General features: G+C 41.1%; 1 protein-coding gene across 2 annotated transcripts in view; it reads left to right on the top strand.

Moving 5' to 3' along the window:
• The first annotated feature begins 484 nt into the window (after window positions 1–484).
• Window positions 485–17,530, top strand: part of wnt7bb (wingless-type MMTV integration site family, member 7Bb) — a 34,747-nt gene continuing 17,701 nt past the window's right edge. The window contains exons 1-2 of one of the 2 annotated variants that reach the window (XM_069162821.1): window positions 485–1,080; window positions 8,069–8,295. In XM_069162821.1, coding sequence (XP_069018922.1) covers window positions 1,010–1,080; window positions 8,069–8,295 — 298 coding nt within the window. In that variant the 5' untranslated portion in view covers window positions 485–1,009. Of the gene's footprint in view, window positions 1,081–3,080; window positions 3,451–8,068; window positions 8,296–17,530 lie in introns of those variants that run through there. The other variant, XM_069162820.1, reaches the window with a different exon arrangement.

Genomic DNA, 17,530 nt, shown 5'->3' with positions numbered 1-17,530 from the left:
TAGTCATATAATCGCTCCCACAGGAGTTGACTCCATATTCTAAACATCTGTTCAAAATTCACATCACCCTGAGTCAAACCCAAGAAATGGGAATATTGATGTTTTGTTTATGTTGTTTTCTCATGCATTGCACTGTTGATCATGGTGACTGACAGAGTCTCACTGAGACATATCTATCGGGATGCCAGATCATTATTATTAGTCATTATTACTCATGCAGTGGTATTTTGTAGTCAAACAGCTGGAAAGCCTTCCCTCATCTGTTTGATTTTATGGGTTTTACTGTTGTGGTATAGCCCATCCTGGAAGCCCACACTGGTGGGGCAATGCCCAATGTTGCAACCCATAGCCTGGGCTGCAGGCCTATAAAAGGCCATTTCACTTGGTGCCTTTTAGTTTTCTGTACAACAACTACACGTGTTGAGCTCAGTCTGGAAGCCCGTCCCATTCCCTGCTTATCCATGCTGGAGGAGGAGGAGGAAGAGGCGCACAGCCCTTTTGTTACCTGTATTAGACTACCTGGCTGCTGTTAGTTAGTCATAAGGTCTGAGTTTAGGATGTCTTCAAAGAACAGAAATAGGGAGAGATGTGAGGTTTGAACATGGCAAAGACCCACGGGGTTTGTAGGGCACTGCAGTATGCGCGACTAGGTTTTTTTTTCTTCTACCTTCAAGGCGCAGCAAATGGGAATTGTTAATTAGGCTCTACCGTCAAAGTAAGGACGAAAAGGAGGCACTTCCTCTAAGAACTTATTCACCTTTCAAGCCCGACCCTCTCTCAAGTTTCATTTTGGAGTTCTTAGCCACCTCTCAGGTCGTCATCAGCATCTCACCTGTACGTGGACCATGGATTTCACACGGTCGAAGATTTCTACGGAGCTTCAGCTGGATGCCGCGAAAAATCGACGGTCTACGCGCATCTGGAAGGGTTAGGAAAGCTGCCAATGTGAACGAAAAGCGTAGACACTTCACGTTACAGTGCATGGCCTCTGGACAAAGTGGTAACGATCATGCACAAACCCCTCCGAAAGCGGAGTCTCTACGTGTTCCTGTGTTTTGGCATCATATACCTCAGACTTGGGTGAGTTTTTATTACCTCTCGTTACACGCATTTTCTTCACATGCGCAAAACTGAATATGAAATCCACTGCGACACTGTGCCAAATAAACACTTGAGACGTAAGCTTCCTCTGCCCTCTCACCTCAGACTGTGATAAAAAAAAAAGTTTTCATCAGGTGTATTTATAAAATATTTTAACCATTACATCCAAACGCCTGCCTCGGTGGAATATGTTGTGAGATCAGGTCTCATGCCAACAGACAGTAGGATCGATCAGCATTCATTTGTTATTTAGTTCACCTCATGAGACTCCTTCCCCCTTTTGTCGCACAAGATCATTTGATCCGCTGTCTCTGCTCCAGATCCAGCTCACCCCTGCATACCTTCATTAATAGCGGCAGACTGAGTTGTATTTCCACATTCCATTGCCCAGACGGAGTTTTTACCTGTTTTGCAATACTTCACCTTGATGCATGAACACAGAAGGACGTCTATTCCTACCTTCCCTGCACAGCAGTGCCTCCCAAGCATGATCATATATGACACATTTTAGACTCATTGCAAAGGATCGAATCTTGTATGTCCCTTTTTTTTTTTTAACGTGTAAGTTAGTGATTAAATATTGTCTTCCTTTGAAATGTTCAGTCAGCTGGAAATAAAGACGTGTTATTTGGATGATGCCCCTGATGAAACCTAAACTTTAACTTAAAATAATCAGGGGCCCTCTGATGCAACTACCTGATAAATTACAATGCAGTGGAGGGTAACCCCGCCTAATAAATATAAAAATACGTGGTTTTTGTTTTTGTTTTTTTACTTTTCTCCCTGTAACAAATTATTCATCAAGAGTTCTTTGTTTTTACATTTGCTGTCAGGATTAATTGTAACCAATTACGCATGAAATAATTTGAAGTAGCCTAAGTGAAATAAAAGGTAATATCAGTCATATATTTTAGACTAAAAACAGACTGATTAAGCACATACATCTTTAGGGCCGTTGAATTGATTACTGCAGACACAATGAATCAAACGAGCAGTGTCAGCCCTCCCTGTGAGAACCGACTTCAAGTCCCCCACATGCTCTTATCGCATGACAGTAACTCCATTATGGGGTAAAAGTCACCCATCTTCGTGTTTACTAATCCCGAGCAGTTGCTCATTCCTTCCATCCTCTTTACTCCGGCTTAAACCTTTCATGGTACCCTCTTCATTTACAATAGCTGGAGCTTGCAGGTGTTGAGTGAGAGTCACGATGCTGAGGCGACAGAAATCTCTTCAAATAGCCTATTTTATTTCTCTGCTCACATCCAATCTTGAGGAACACCTAGTTTTATGCCTTTACAGATTTTATCCAACAACTCTTTTTGTCAGCAGGGTCTCAAAATGAATGTTCGAATACTATAAGATGACAGCCATTAAATGCCATGAAGAGATATTTCAGACCTCAATAGGAATATTAATGTTTTCCCACAGAAACTAAGAAGGTCACTGAAACAGATATTTAAGTAGCACAATCAGATTTGTGTTTATAAGGAAATATTACAGGAACACTTACTGTGGGATATAAAAAAGTCTAAAGAATGTTATAAGAAAGTCATAGCAGGTAAAATTATTCTCAACAGTGTAGAGGCTTTACACGGGCGCTCACCCAGACATCCATACCGATACATACATTCACTGCTTTAATTTGACACCAACTTGTTGATTAAAAAAAAAATCACACATCCTGCCAAAGAAATGTACAGATTTTTTTTTTTGCACATGGAGCTGTGATGGTGTGAGGCTCAAGCAGCCTGCGTCTATGTTTGTTTATTTTTAGCTGGATGTTGGGTTGGGTGGTGGTAGTGGGGGTGGGGGGGTGGGGGTGGGGGGGGGTGATGATGAATGAAACCTCCTGCACGTCCAACGGGGATCGGATCAGTGTCACCCTATTGTCCCGTTGTGGCAAAGTGGGCGGATAGCAGTGTCTCTCCCTGCCCAATGGCAGGCACGACTCTCATGAGAGTGGAGAGAGGCACTTTTCTGCCATGCAAAATCCCTAAAACCATCATCATTCCGGCTCGGGAACCCACAGTACTGTGTAACAGCCTCCGCTGCTGAGAGATGACAGAGCCAATCTCAGCGCACACACGGCCCTGGGAGCTTGGAGCTGCGTAGAGCCACCGCACCAAAGACGAGGAGACGCACAGCAAGTTCTTTTTTGATTTTGGGCGAAAGGGACATTAAGCCGGGAATTAAGGGAGTTTTTCTTTCATCCTGTCCGCGTCGTCTCACTCAATCCGAGCGTGGCCATTTGCTCAATGTCATCATGATCATCCTCTCGTCGCGCAGTGTACTGCTGTCAGTCTACTATCCGCAGATCTTCCTGATCCTGACGAGCGGCAGCTACCTGTAAGTTTGAGCCAATTAACGGTGCCTTAATTAACTTCCGACAGCGCGCGCTCTCATCCTCAGCAACGGGAAGACGCACGGTTTGGTTTTACTCACGTACAACCTCCTTGTTGGACAACAAGGCTATATTTCCTTTTTGCCCTAACCATTTAACGCAGTTCATGAGATGATTTCGTTTCAGCTTCGCGCATCCACAGGCTGAAAATTCAGTTTAAGTTGTTTGTAACGTGTAACCAAACTTTAAAATAGTACAGGGAGCAGGCGTGACAAAAGTTAGGCAGTAACGTCAATTAAATTCTCGCACATTTATCACACAGTTTTCACGTTATACACGCGTAAAATGCAACAGGGAACACTCATGAGTGGAAACATCGCCGGGAAACGATCCACGTGGGAATGCACTAATTAGTTGAAAAGCTCGTAATATGCCGTTTCCACGCGGATGAGCACGTCATGTGAGTAGCGGTGGTTTGTGTTTAAACATTTTCACAAAATCTGAAAAATAAAACACTTTTTTTTTGGTAACTGCTACATGGATTCATTTTGGCCACAGAGTGGCAGAGATGTTCAAGACAATTGGATGCAGAAATTCTGCCTTTTTCCTTGTGAGGAAGGTTTAAAATAATATGTGCCGTTTTCTGCGCATGCCAGCAACTGTTAACCTGTCAGAGCGTGTGAACGATTATCGCCGCGCATTACCTCATCTCTCGTTAATTCTGTGCATCTCGATGTTATCATTTTAACCCACATCTTAAAATATCTCTCTGCAACATGCACGTGATTGACACTGTAATGCATTGCGGCTTTGAATTAAACGAGAAATCTCTTGCAGGAGAACACTGGCTTTCTGAAAGTTTCCAAAATAATTACTCACCAATGCTCCCTCGCTCCTGCCTTTGCTGCCCGGAGACCCCAAACCTGATGCTGAAATAGATGTGGTTTTTGGTTTTCAGTTAAAAGTGGGCTACACTACTAAGTATAGTGATGGCTTGCACATCAAAGCTACATAGCATTGTTTATTTTGATTATTTAAGTATGTTTTCTGTTGAGCATTAACCGCTGAATATGTTATAAAGAGACTATTTAAATATGGATTCAAAATAATATAATATCCTTCCCTCAAAACTACAAAAAAAATTACGTTTTGGCATGTTAAACTGCAAAATTTGTAGAGCTGTGTATATATCAAATGAGCCGTGAGCCAAAGTGTCTGTCCATGTAGAGCTTTGGGGCCACTGCACACCTTACACTCAAGCGTGTAGGAATCTCATATTTTATATTCCAAAGGTAATAATCTGTTTTGTTTATATCTCACCGGCCTAACCAGTGCTCCGGTGCAGACAAAACCGATTTAGATAGGATTTTGTTTTCAATTAAAAAGCTTCAGTCCTACGCTCATCTTACGGTTAATTTTTTTTTTTTTTAAATGAACAGCAAAAGAGGAAAAATCATATTCAGCCCTAAAATAACAGAAACTTTCCTGCTCTTGGAAAAGTATTTATTCACTTGACTTAGTTAAGTTGCGTCTCAGGCATTTTTGAGAGTGCATTCCTCGGTAGAAGATGCAAGCCCGGGAGCTTAATAGTGTGTCAAATTCAAAGTGTTCCATGTGATGGAGTAGGTGGCTGTAAGCACGCTGCATGCCATGACGTAGAATATAGTTTCTCTCAAGGCCACACAGAGCAGTGATGGAATCTGAAAGCTTTTCACAACTGACATTGGTAAAGATGAAAGTTCTTGTCTGTGTGTCAAGTCACACACACAAAGGCCGACATTTCATTTGAAGCTGGCTTTTTCATGTGTTGTGATTAATTTAACAGACATTAACACAAAAATATGCTGTAATTACTAATGATAAAAAAAAAGCATCACCTCTTTGTTTAAATGTGAAAACATAGTCGCCAAAAACCCTCGTGCGCACTTATTGTAACTTAAAAAAAAATGGAATAAATTTATGGTCAAATGCACAAGAACATGTCACCCGAATGTTGCCATTAAATGTTTCAGCTTTACCTTCAATTTCTTGTTTATGGACTGTGCGTTACGTGTGCAAGCCTCGTGCCACCTGCTGCTTTGCAACACACACAAAAAAAAAAAAAATCCTCATCTCTCTACGTTGTTACCACAAAGTCAGAATCACGAGATGGTCAGTAATAAACACCACACGATGTGCACCATGTATCCAAACACAAAACGTGAAATCATCGCCCATGTTTCGGATAAACTTGACAGTCATTGACAAACAACTGCGGCAGCTCAACAGACCACGTCTGTGACGTTTTGTGCGTGTCGTCTGACTTTCTGTTGACGGCCTATCTGATGGGACGGCCTATCTGTGTGACTGTGGGGGAGCTATCCCCAAGCTCCTGGCATACACAGAGTGTACGCTAAGCAAACAGAATCACATTTGTGCACTTTGATGATGCAGGGATTTAAAAGCTTAGCTGTGGAATTCTCTGTTTGGTGCTTGTCAGATGGTTTGGGTTGCCGGTGGAAGGACTGGGAGTCTGTGAATTAGCAGGTGAAGGACATGACAAACTGCCACGAGAGGAGGCTATTGAGAGCTCTGCTTGTCACACCTGGAAATATCAGTGTGCTGTCTTATTGGATTTTCAGCTAAAATATAATTTTATTGCCTTTGGATTTATACAAACAAACCAACTCTATTCATCCCAAACATTCATTATGCAAGAAAGTGAATTTCTCCAGTAGGAAATGACTTGTCCTAATGAGCCTCCCCTTTTGGTTTGTAAGGACTGGATGTCAACGTTGCCATGAACAACCGCATATACAGCAGAGGGTCACGGAGGGTCAGAGGAGTTCGAGCCGAGAGAGAGAGAGAGAGAGAGAGAGAGAGAGAGAGAGAGAGAGAGAGAGAGAGAGAGAGAGAGAGAGAGAGAGAAAAGAGGGATTGAAAGCAGCAGTGGGCTGCAGAGTGTTTCCTGTGGACCTGGAATGCACCTGATGAATGTCTTGTTTCTTAAAGGACATTTAATTTTAATTTTTAAATTTTTAGATGTTGGCATTCAGTTGGCTGTTGGTGTAGTGATACACATGTTTTGCAGACCAAAATGAATGATGCTCTTTTTCTAATCACCATCTGGCTTATGATGCTCTTTTTACTTCGAAATACACATCTTAACATGTTTACTGTAATTATATAAATGTTCTTAGCTATCTTTTGACAGCATGGTTTGCAAAATCAATAGCATACACAATGCTCCTTCTTTTTTGCTTCAGTGCGCTCCCCTGACTGCAAGACGAAGAGAATGTGTGCAGTCCTCAGTTTGGCAACAGATACTCGTCTCGCTGCTCTTAGAATTTATTTGAAATTGGGATTTTTTTTTTTTTTTTTTTTTTTTTGTTCTGTGTTCATGCAAAAACAAAAAAGAGAACACAGTTGTATAAGAGTGATTTCTAATCAGCGATCAAATATTTTTTTCTTAGTCTGGGGTCCCTTACTAACAGTGCTGCGAACTAGAATCTACAGTACATCCACAGGACTCTGTTTTTTTCTCCCCCTCACCCATTCTTCCATTTCACCCCTTATACACTGCCGTTGCTTTTCGCTGACACACAACTTGCCTGCGTTAGTTTGCCCCGTTTGTGGTCAAGCCTTTGGAGGTCGACGTCATACTTCAAAGGCGGTGCTGGCCTCCACGCTCATTTATGACTCCCTGTTCCTGACATGTTTGAAAAGTATGTATCTACATGGTTTTGAGGGCTATAAACAGAATCTTGGAGAAAGTCAGCGCTTTGTTTGGTCATAATCTGTTTTGGTTTTCTGAGCGGTTGCAAAGCCATCTCCAACATATGCTTTTATATTATCACATGGAGCGATCAGACGTGTTGAAGTCTTTCTGAGAACTGAGAAGGAGGTGTGTCGTTTACTACATAACAGATTAATACCAGTGAGTTAAGGAAACCAGTGTTGAAAATTTGACATATTTTCCATGCAAACCAGTCCGAGGATGTGGCCAAAGTAAAATCAGTCTCATGAAATTTATAGGCAGCACTTTACAACCTGAGGACGTTTCAAACACATAATTACAGAAATCACAAGAAATAATATTTTGTGTGACATTTGGGGTGAAGACACTGAGCAAGTGTACATACTGTATTTATATTACATTCTGGCAAACTGTTCACACCACTATGTTACCTAACAATTAACACACAAACCCCAAGTTGTTACTCACACTCCCATCATCCAACCCAGGGTGGAATGGTGTTGTCAGTAGGCAAGTCAGCATCTTGTTTTCTCTCTCTGGGCTGTTTTTGCAAGTTTCCTCGTCTTTAAAATGTTTTACGCTGGATTAAGTTTTCAGGTTTTTGATTTACCTCTAATCCATTAAATAGCAATACTTTCATACAGTGCAGCTTTCACTTCACTACGGAATGTGCATCAATCATTGGTTGAATTAAACCTTGTTCTGGAGAGTCTCACATAAGTGAGTCAGTCTGACCATCCTCTCAATGTTCTAACTGAGTTTGTTTGTGTGTGTGTTTGTGTGCAACCATGCATGCATCTTTGTGTGCATGTGTCTGTGTTCCTGTTGATGTGTGTGTATGAATCCATGTCTGTGTGTGTGATGGTGCGTTTCTCTTACTTTGGCAGGGCCCTGTCCTCGGTGGTGGCTCTGGGTGCCAACATCATCTGCAACAAGATTCCGGGGCTGGCACCTCGCCAGCGGGCCATCTGCCAGAGCCGCCCAGACGCCATCATTGTTGTGGGCGAAGGCGCCCAGATGGGCATCAATGAGTGTCAATACCAGTTCCGATATGGACGCTGGAACTGTTCGGCGCTGGGAGAAAGGACAGTCTTCGGTCAGGAGCTGCGAGTAGGTCAGTCTGGTTTCTTTCACAAAAGGGAAAGGACACAGTGTGCGCTTGTGTCTGTATTGCTGTGCTGCTGCATGGCTGTCCACGTGAGAACCTTTTTGAGGTTTTGCTGTTGGAGCGGTGTATTTTTTGCAAAGTGATGTAATTTTTGCCACTACTTGCTTCTTTAATGAGCAAGTTTCTTTCAGTTTCAAACCATTGGAACTGGGGTTGAATTAAGGTTTATGCACATTGTAAGGTTAGTTTTCCGCTTTAGTTTAGGGTTTACTTCTTCTAACCTGCATGAGATTCTAGTGGGTAGGTAATACCAAATATATGCTGCAGAGTTTTGATAAAACTCTTGGAAGAGGCCAGATTCGAGGCGAGGCCTGTATCCCCATATTTCCGTCAGTTAGATTGTGATCATTTAAATAAACACAGCTTCATGTGAGCAAGACATATACTGAAATAGTCAAGATATTAAAATGTGCATATTTGCGTAGATTTTTACACAAAAAGAAGCAACAAAAATACTCAATAATACATGGTACAGCTTAACTGAAATTCTACATTAGAAGCTCAAACATTAGAAACCTAAACTCCAAATACATTTTAATTACAGCTGCAAATAGCAACGCACTGAATGTCCTGAGTGTTAAGAGCCTCTGGCTGCGGGGTCCTCTGGCAGTTTGCTGCTTTTAAGCTGTATTTACTCCTATAATGTTATTTTATTTGTCAATGAAGACCCCAAAGCTTCCCAAAATATCAAAAATGTCAATCACAATTAAAGGTGCATTCACTGATAATGATTATACATTTGGTGTTGCAGCTTTAATTATGAATACAGCCACACTTTGAGAAATATTGCCATAAACTAACACTGTAATAGAAATCACCTGAGACATTGTACAGTATGGAATCATGTTTTTGTTATGTTGAAGCTACTTAGGGGCTAATTTAGGGGAATATCAAGGTTGATGGGGTCAAGGGTAGGAATATTTTATTAATAATAATAATAATAATAATAATAATCTAAATTTGTATCGCACCTTTCATACAAGAAATGCAGCACCAAGTGCTTTACAGGAAGATAATTAAATGCAGTGTTTGACATAAAAACAGATATAAAGGAACACTTAAAAATATAGAAAATAAATTAGATGCATAAGAAGAGATTAGATGCATGAGAACAGATGAAATGCATAAAATTAAACACAAATAGAGTTTAAAATATAAAATAAGCAATACATTTGTTGTTTTGTAAGGAAGAAGGACATTGCTTGTTAGTGAGATCAGTGATAGATTTCAGAAGTGTGTGTTTGTGTGTGCAGCTCTCACAGCAGATCTTTACATGAATAGCTGAACACTGAAAACACATTCCACAAAGGGATTGCAGCTTGGATGTTGCGTGTATGTGTGATGTTAAGCAGAGGGTAGAGAACTCTTCTTCTGCAGCCTGTGATTGCTGGTATTCATTTGGTAATGAAAATGTAGTTGACAGTGATAATACCAGAGACTTTATTATTTGAAAAGGAAAAATAAGTTACATAACGCATGTCTCGAGCCATCTTATTGTCTCAGTTTTATGAAACGGTACCAGAAGAGTATCAACAATGTGGTACCAGCCCCCGACCCTCTGAACCCCATGAAATATGGCTCTTCACAAGCCAAACCCAAGCTGCACACATCACACAGTTAAAACTCAAACCAGCAACACACAGCCCTTCTTGACTCTATTGTATAACAGTTCACGTTGACATTACTCAAGAGGATTTCACGTACTGCTGATTCCACCCCATCTTAGTTGTCCTCATTTCAATTGACAATGTTGTATTTCTCCAGTGCACACTGGTTTCTGTTGATGTAGGTTCTGCACTGAGCCTGTCAGTTAGCAGCGTGCTGACCGTTGCTGGTCATCAAAGTTATGGAATCGCTACCGAAAAGTACTGAAGCCCTAATGGGGAAAACGTATGGTTGAAAAATGATATCGCAAATGAGGAGACAACTAATGGTGTTATTGCAGAGAACTCATGTCGAACCAAAATAGATGGACACATCTGTTGTTCATCGGGCTAAATTGGTTGTGTCCATGTCTGGCTGGTTCATGAGAGTGTGCACATACATGAAAAAAAAGGCCTAAAGCGGGCAAACATTTACATTTACGATGCTTTTCTTTGAGAAACTTGGCTTTCTGTAAATCTCCTTTGCGTCGCTTTTGTTTTACAGGGACTTTTATACATTTCCTTTCATTTAGAAGATGCTTTGTTGCCATTATGTTGCGGTTGGGCTGTGCATTTAATCCAGGGGCTCTGTTAACAATCACTCCTCCTAAGGAGTAGCTGAATTAGCTCCAGCTCCCTCTACAAAAGCATTTTTTTTCTTTGTTGTGAATGTGGCGCTTTCTTTTGTAATGGAGTTTATGTTGTTTTCCTCAACACTTAACATCCGCTGTTCACTTCCTTTTGATATTCGGCAGTGGTTCATCGGAGGCATCTGTGCGTCTCCTCTGCATTTTTGTGGAATGGATTACACTGTTTACCTTGAGTAAACTGTAAAAAAATATACATTTAGTCATTGTGATGCACACAGTTCTTGCTCTCCAAAGGCTTTCTGACCATTTTCAAAAAATTTTGTGTATTTGATTGACAAGCAAAGCCACATTTACTGCATATGCTCTGTCAGATTGAAGCCATTTAACCCTATGGAGTTTCGTCCACTGACCGTCACTGACTGGCGCCATTTGAATTTTCTTGCTCGCTTTTCCTTCTTTTTGTTTGGTTTCCATAGCAGAGCTGCACAAACAAATGCTTCATGTTCCCGCACTGAGTACATCACTGTTGGTGTCCAGTTATGGTCAGAGAGCGATGACTGCTCGGCCTGCCATGATTGTCCAATAATGACGGGACTTGGGGGCTGTCTCCATAAAGTATCCCAACAATGACGTCTTCCTTCAGACCAACAGGGAACTCGATTTCAGTTAGGGTACCCAAGACAGATTTACAAAGACATTTTCAGATTTCTGATTTTAATGAATAATGATAATAACCAGCCAACAAAGATGTATTTTTCATCTTATTTTTCCTTATTTCTGTTCTAGGAGATAATCACCACAAATTGGCCCCTTAGTTGTTATATTTAAGCCACACACAAAGTTAACATGCAGTAAATAGAGTGCTGACTTGTACAGATTAAGAAATTACAGTTTGATAAAACACATCTGGCAGGAGAACTTAACATTGCTCTAATAATTTACTGTTGTAGACTACAAAATGTCTATATGTCAGTATTGTGAAACCCCATCCTCTCACTCTATCTCTGCACTTGATCGTTTGTGAACGCTGAGAAATTTTGCCTCCTCTTCTCCTCTAAATAAATTCTTACTCTGACATCTGTCCCCTTTGAGAACGATGGCAGCGTCGGGTTCTCCCGCTCCTACTCAGCTGCTGCAGGGAGAAAATGTTGCATCGCTTGTGCCTCTTGACAGCGCTGACGTATTTGGAGGAACCCATGGCTCTTTGTTGTGTTGGGTTGTCTAAAGAGATGCTTGCGCACTTTGTGATCAGGATGTGGATTCATGGATTTAGAAGGAACCACTAATACTACAGAGGAAGGGAAGTTTAATTGTTATTTCTTCATTGATTGATTAAATATTGCACTTTTAATGTGGTAAAATGGATTGCTGATAACTGCCAATTGATCACAACCCTATGCTTTAGGACTTGACTGAATATTTAAAGTGACATCACACAGATTCAGACATCCAAGTAACTACGTAGCTTTTGTGATCACCCAAAGATCTGTTTTTCTTTTTCTTTTGCCCACTGTGCTTATCCTGGTTTCGCCAGACTATCACTCACAGCTTCATTTTCTAAACTGTGAGTATAGTCTGGAAACCCCGGTGGCATTAACGTTTGCACTGACGCTCTGACGGGCGGACCAGTCAGTGACCTGTGTTGGTGGCTAATTGTGATGACGTTGAAGTCAGCTCTTTTTTTCTAAATGTAGTTGCAGCAGTAGTAGAGTTTTGGCACAGATGGTGGTCAGTGCTTATCACTTAAAGGCTGCTCCAAATTAACCCGAGTTCTATGCCCATTAGGATGCAACTGCTGAAAATGATTCCCTATGGAACGTAGCCAGACTGCATGAATATATGGGTCTGAGCAATTGGATGATTCAACAAATTGCTATATGGATGTTCATGATCGAATCTACTGTATTGGAAGAGGGAAAGATGAAAGCACCTGAAATGTCCATTATAATAATCTGCATTGTTCACCTGCAAGCTAACACAACCAAAGTAACACAGGGGACGTACTCACGTGTCTATTCGGATCGGTGCTCTCACCTTTAAGGGTGGTATATATTGTACCTTGATCTTACAGAGGTGCTACCCGGTTGAGATGAGCCTTGTACCAGCTGCACCACCTGATATCACTATATTTGCTTACCAGACACGATCGATGGGATCAACAAGCTTTTCCACCTGACTCTCTCTAAGATGATCTGTTGGCTTGTGTTGGAGCACAGTCGCAGAGCACAGAATCCTCATAAGCATGAATGAGTACCGCTGTGCTCTTAACGTTTCGGTGTCACAGGGAACATGATTTAACCTACGATCACAATCAGGAGACTTTACTGATACTGAATTTCTTCTTATATTTTACATGCTAACAAGGAACCAGGTTATTGGGAGAATTCAGGCTGGAACTGAACAGAAGGGTTTATGAATGAGGAGTAGGGTCGCGGCTGTCCATCATTATTTTTTTTATAAAATGAATACACTTGTGACAAGAGATACTGCTAGATAAAGTTAGGTGATTAGCTGTTGCATTTTGGAGGCAGTGAGATCAAGTGCTCCTCTGCTCCACTGATCTGACGGTGCTGGTTCAGTGCAGCAGTGTCCCACTAGGTCAACGTGGGAGACCACAGACACCACAGCTACTGCACAACTCCCCTGCCATTTAGATACTATGGAAAATTGGTTGTTTGCATTTTGTCTCAACACCTTAATTTCAAGCTACCATCAGTTTACACACATACGGCATTCTCAGTTAGGATAGTTTCCACTGTTTGTTGCTCATGATTGAAGATGTAACCATGTTTTCTAACCATGTCTGTGTGTATTATGGAAATTCTTTAGCATGGCATATGAAATCATGGAATACACCCCTTCAACAAAATGTTCCAATCCCTTCTTTGAATCTGCAAATTCCCACATCATCATAATCAAGTACAGGGGAAAAGCTGTTCACGTTCCGCTCCCATTTAAGTTTTTCATTCAAATCCCCCCAAATTATGAACACTAAACCTTTCCCCCTGCTCTGTGATCCAGTCTTAGTTTTGGACCGGAGGGAGGAGATGTCGGCATTTTTTCAAGAACTAAAGATCAGCCGACCGCAAGTCTAATGCATTCTCTCTGTGCTGCCTGCTCTTGGAGGCAGCCTCTCTGTTCTGGAGCTGCTCCATGGTATTACATTTGCTTTCCAAGAGAGTACACATTAATAGTCGGGTTATTGAGCATTACAGAGCTCGAGATATCTTCATTCGGCAGAGGTAATTCACTTTCAAAGATTAGTCATTTGATATTTATTTCACTCTCCTAATGTAAACACAAAAGTATACTCAGTTTAGTGGATTGCTTCTGCTGACACCTCTGCTGCCTAACACTTTGCTGAGTGCAAGACTTGAGGATAGATGATGTAAAAAATGTAAGCGTTCCTATTACTGTGGCAGCTCTGTCGCTCAACAGTTTCCCTGTTTTGCAAAAAGAGTGTTGGCTCCCTTATTATGCTCTAACAGACAAATTGGAGAACAACACCATAAACTCGCACTGAGACTTGAAACTGGCAATTTAAGCGCGTCTCTGTTTCCTCTGCAAAAGCAGATTTAGCATTCTTCCCCTTGTGCCCTTCTGCAGCGTTGGCATGAGTTGGTACCTTCCGTCTGTAAAAAATGTGGAATGAATTATCCTGTGCTAACAGAAGTGGCTGTTATTGAGTGACTTGTTGCTAGTCTATTAAGAAGTAATAATAAAATTAGAGGCAGATCCATCAGCGAGTCAGGAGGAAAGGAGCAGGATTTCAGGACAAGATTGGCAAATGCGGTCTACCCTTCAATCATAATCTTTGGCCTGGCTTCCTGATGAGTCATTTATTTTAAATACTCCTGTCAGGACTGATCCCATGGCTGTGATTTGTTGATGCCACATTATTGTGCATTTTGAAGCGTGTTCACCCACGCGTGAAGTGCATCGATGTGTGGATTTTGTTACACATCTCACATAATAGCTTGTTTTAGATCCTGCAATTGAGCTTTGCCCCACACTTCAACTATACAGTATGAGCTTGCTTTATTTTGCTTTTGCTACTTCTCAACTGTGGTAGATTGAGTTTTCGGTTATCGGTGCCTCCATTCTAGTGTATTTGCACTTTTTGTCTTTTAATGACGTGTTTTGACTTGGGAAAGCCTCATTCTGTGTGCAATCACACATTCCCTCTGGCTAACCACCTGTAATAGAGATGCACTTCACTTAAAAGACCTGCCTGTGAACACATTACAGCTCTGTTAAAATTGCGATGCACTTGAAGTCAGCGATTAGAGCTTGAAAATGGACACCTTTCAACGGCTACACTCAGCATCAAAGGCCAACACTGGCCTCCTTGTCATAAAACGGCCTGCTCTGGTTACTCTCTGTTTGACTTTCCAGCCAGTTTGTCACCGTCCTGATTCATGCTTTTCATCTGAAAGAGGTTTCTTGTTGTGCTGGCAGTGAAACATTACAAAAGTTCAATCGCGCTGCCTCTGGCTCATTGCACAAGAATAGATGCAGCACTTCAGCAGGTGAGCCTTTTGCTGCAGAGGGAATACCGCTCAGTTTTTATTTTGTTGACCAAAACTAAGATTTGGATTTATCTGCTCTCTCAAAAGGAAAATATCAACATGGTTAGATAGGGTAAAACATTGTATGTATTAATGTTGCTGTGATGCCTTTTAGGAAGTGTTTTCCCATGTGACCTATATTATACCTCTCTCCCATTTGCTTTTTCCTCAAATGTACTCTTTTTTTTATGTCTCTCTCACTCGTTTCTGTCAGATAGACCCAGAGTTGTTGCCCCAAGCAGTGGGTTACCAAAAACAAATGGACGTATGGTAAAATATGGAGGCTCAGGCTAAAGGGAGGGTGTGTTTTTTTTCTCCCATCCTCCTTTATAGTATCACCTTCCGGCTAGTCCCTTCCTCTCTCTTTCCTCATTTCCCCCTCGGAAGCTGAGTGTGGGGTGAATCCACCTGCCAGGACTATACAGGGCTGCTATACAAGGCCCAAAGCAGCATGGAGACACATAAAGCATGTATAAGTCAGCAGGTTGCTCGAAAACCACTTGTGTGGAAGGAAGAACAGGCGTGCAGTTGATCAGGAGCTGGAGATGCAGGACTCCTTCGAGCAGCGCTCTCTCTCAGAGGAGGGGAAAGGTCACTCCAGACAGATAGAGCCAGACATAGCTCAGTGCTGAGGGGTTTTTTATATTCCCAGTTTAAAGAGTGGAGGAGGATAAGTATGTGCTAAGAGGATGTGGTTGATAGAAGTTTGGGGATTTTTGGTTTATAGCATACGCTTTTATAAAACCTGAATTCTGTGTTTGAAGGTTGTAGTGTGTCAGAAACAATAGAAGCAGTTGATTTTATTTATATGATCTTTTTCTTCTGTTCTGCACGGAAAATATGCGCATAGTGCATTTTTGACATAATAATAATAATACTTATTATTATTATTATATATGTATATATATACATATATATATAATATATTTAATATTATTACATATTTAAAAAAAAATCATAAGACAGAGTTGTGACTTTGAGAATTGTAGTGTCAATAAAAGTTTCCAGAACAGTATCGAAGAGAGATCTTTGGTGTTTCAGAATAAATGTATAAAAAAAAAAAAATGAAAGAATCAGGTTGAATGAAAAAGTTAAAGTCAATTAATAATAGTTTGTTTGTTGTTGAAGACTAGAAATAGTCATCAATTTGCTGATGTCTGGCATTTCTCCGCTCATGCACTGCACTACAAGTTCCTGGTTTGAGGACAAAAAAATACTTGCAAATTATGTAAGAGCTCCTTCCCCTTCTCGGAATCAGTTGATGGTCATTTGTGGTGAAATGATATCCCCACAGAATGCAAGTGCAACATCACATTAAGCCTAAGGCTAATAATGAACGGACGAGAGAGTCTGGTCAAATGACTGTGCGGTTCTGTTCATGCTTTCTTTCCTCATTTTGACAAAGAGGAAATGCAGGATGAAATATACATTTTCAACTAACTTATTCTTAATCATGCCATCGTAAAAATACACATTTAAGTTGAATATCTGCTACAGGATAAACATTCTTTCCTTGAAAGCAGATAAGTCAGTCACGGAGTGTAATTTTAGCTATCGACATCGTTAACCCCATGATTATTTAAAATCTAAAAAAGAAATGACATGATTCTATAAATGAACTTCTTGTATTTTAAAGCATATCATAGACTTCACTGGTAAATTCTTGCTTGAAAAACAAACAAAACAAAAAAACGCAACGTTACCCTGCTTGACATTAGTCAGTAGGCAATGATTGTTATGCCCAAAAAGTAATTCTTCAAAACTGGGGTTTTTCCGAGAGCACACAAGTGGATACTCTGACACTGCTGAACTCTCCCAAAACACCATCAATCATCTCACTGCCGCCGGGGCTTCTCCCTTAATGGGATTAGTTTCTTGTTGGTTTTTACACCCTTCAGGCAAATTGTGGTTATCGTCTCAGGTATGTAATCACTCATCCTATTCTGTAATCCTGTATAGATACAAAAAAAACATTAGCTCTTATCATAAAACGATGGTATAATCAAGGCTGCTATCGCTGATAAAATATCTCTGATGCATCGGGAGCTGCCAGCAAAACTGCAGATTCGCTCCCAGGCAGCCAAGTACTTGACACCGTGCGGATAACAGCGTGGAAATGACGCGTGCATTGTGTTATGGTGGAACGGTGGTAGATAAAAGGTCTATTTTTCAGCCCATCATCATGTGGGTAGCAGTAATCCTCTCTGCCCTCCTCCATGTGAGTCCAGAGAAAACAGAGCACTCATATATATATATATACTGTATATGTGTGTGTGTGTGTGTGTAGGATCGTTCCCCTAGCTTTGTCAGATAGGGGAGTCTGATGCTTTGTTGTTCGACAGTGTGTGGGCTGTGGTCATCATGGCTCAGTAAAGGTCAT

This window comes from Embiotoca jacksoni, unplaced genomic scaffold (genome assembly GCF_022577435.1).
Source record: "Embiotoca jacksoni isolate LCO1_2020_lvr unplaced genomic scaffold, fEmbJac1.0.p SCAF_3, whole genome shotgun sequence".
Classification (NCBI taxonomy): domain Eukaryota; kingdom Metazoa; phylum Chordata; class Actinopteri; family Embiotocidae; genus Embiotoca; species Embiotoca jacksoni.
The sequence above is the reverse complement of the archived record's forward strand: the minus strand, read 5'-3'. Positions and strand labels throughout refer to the sequence as shown.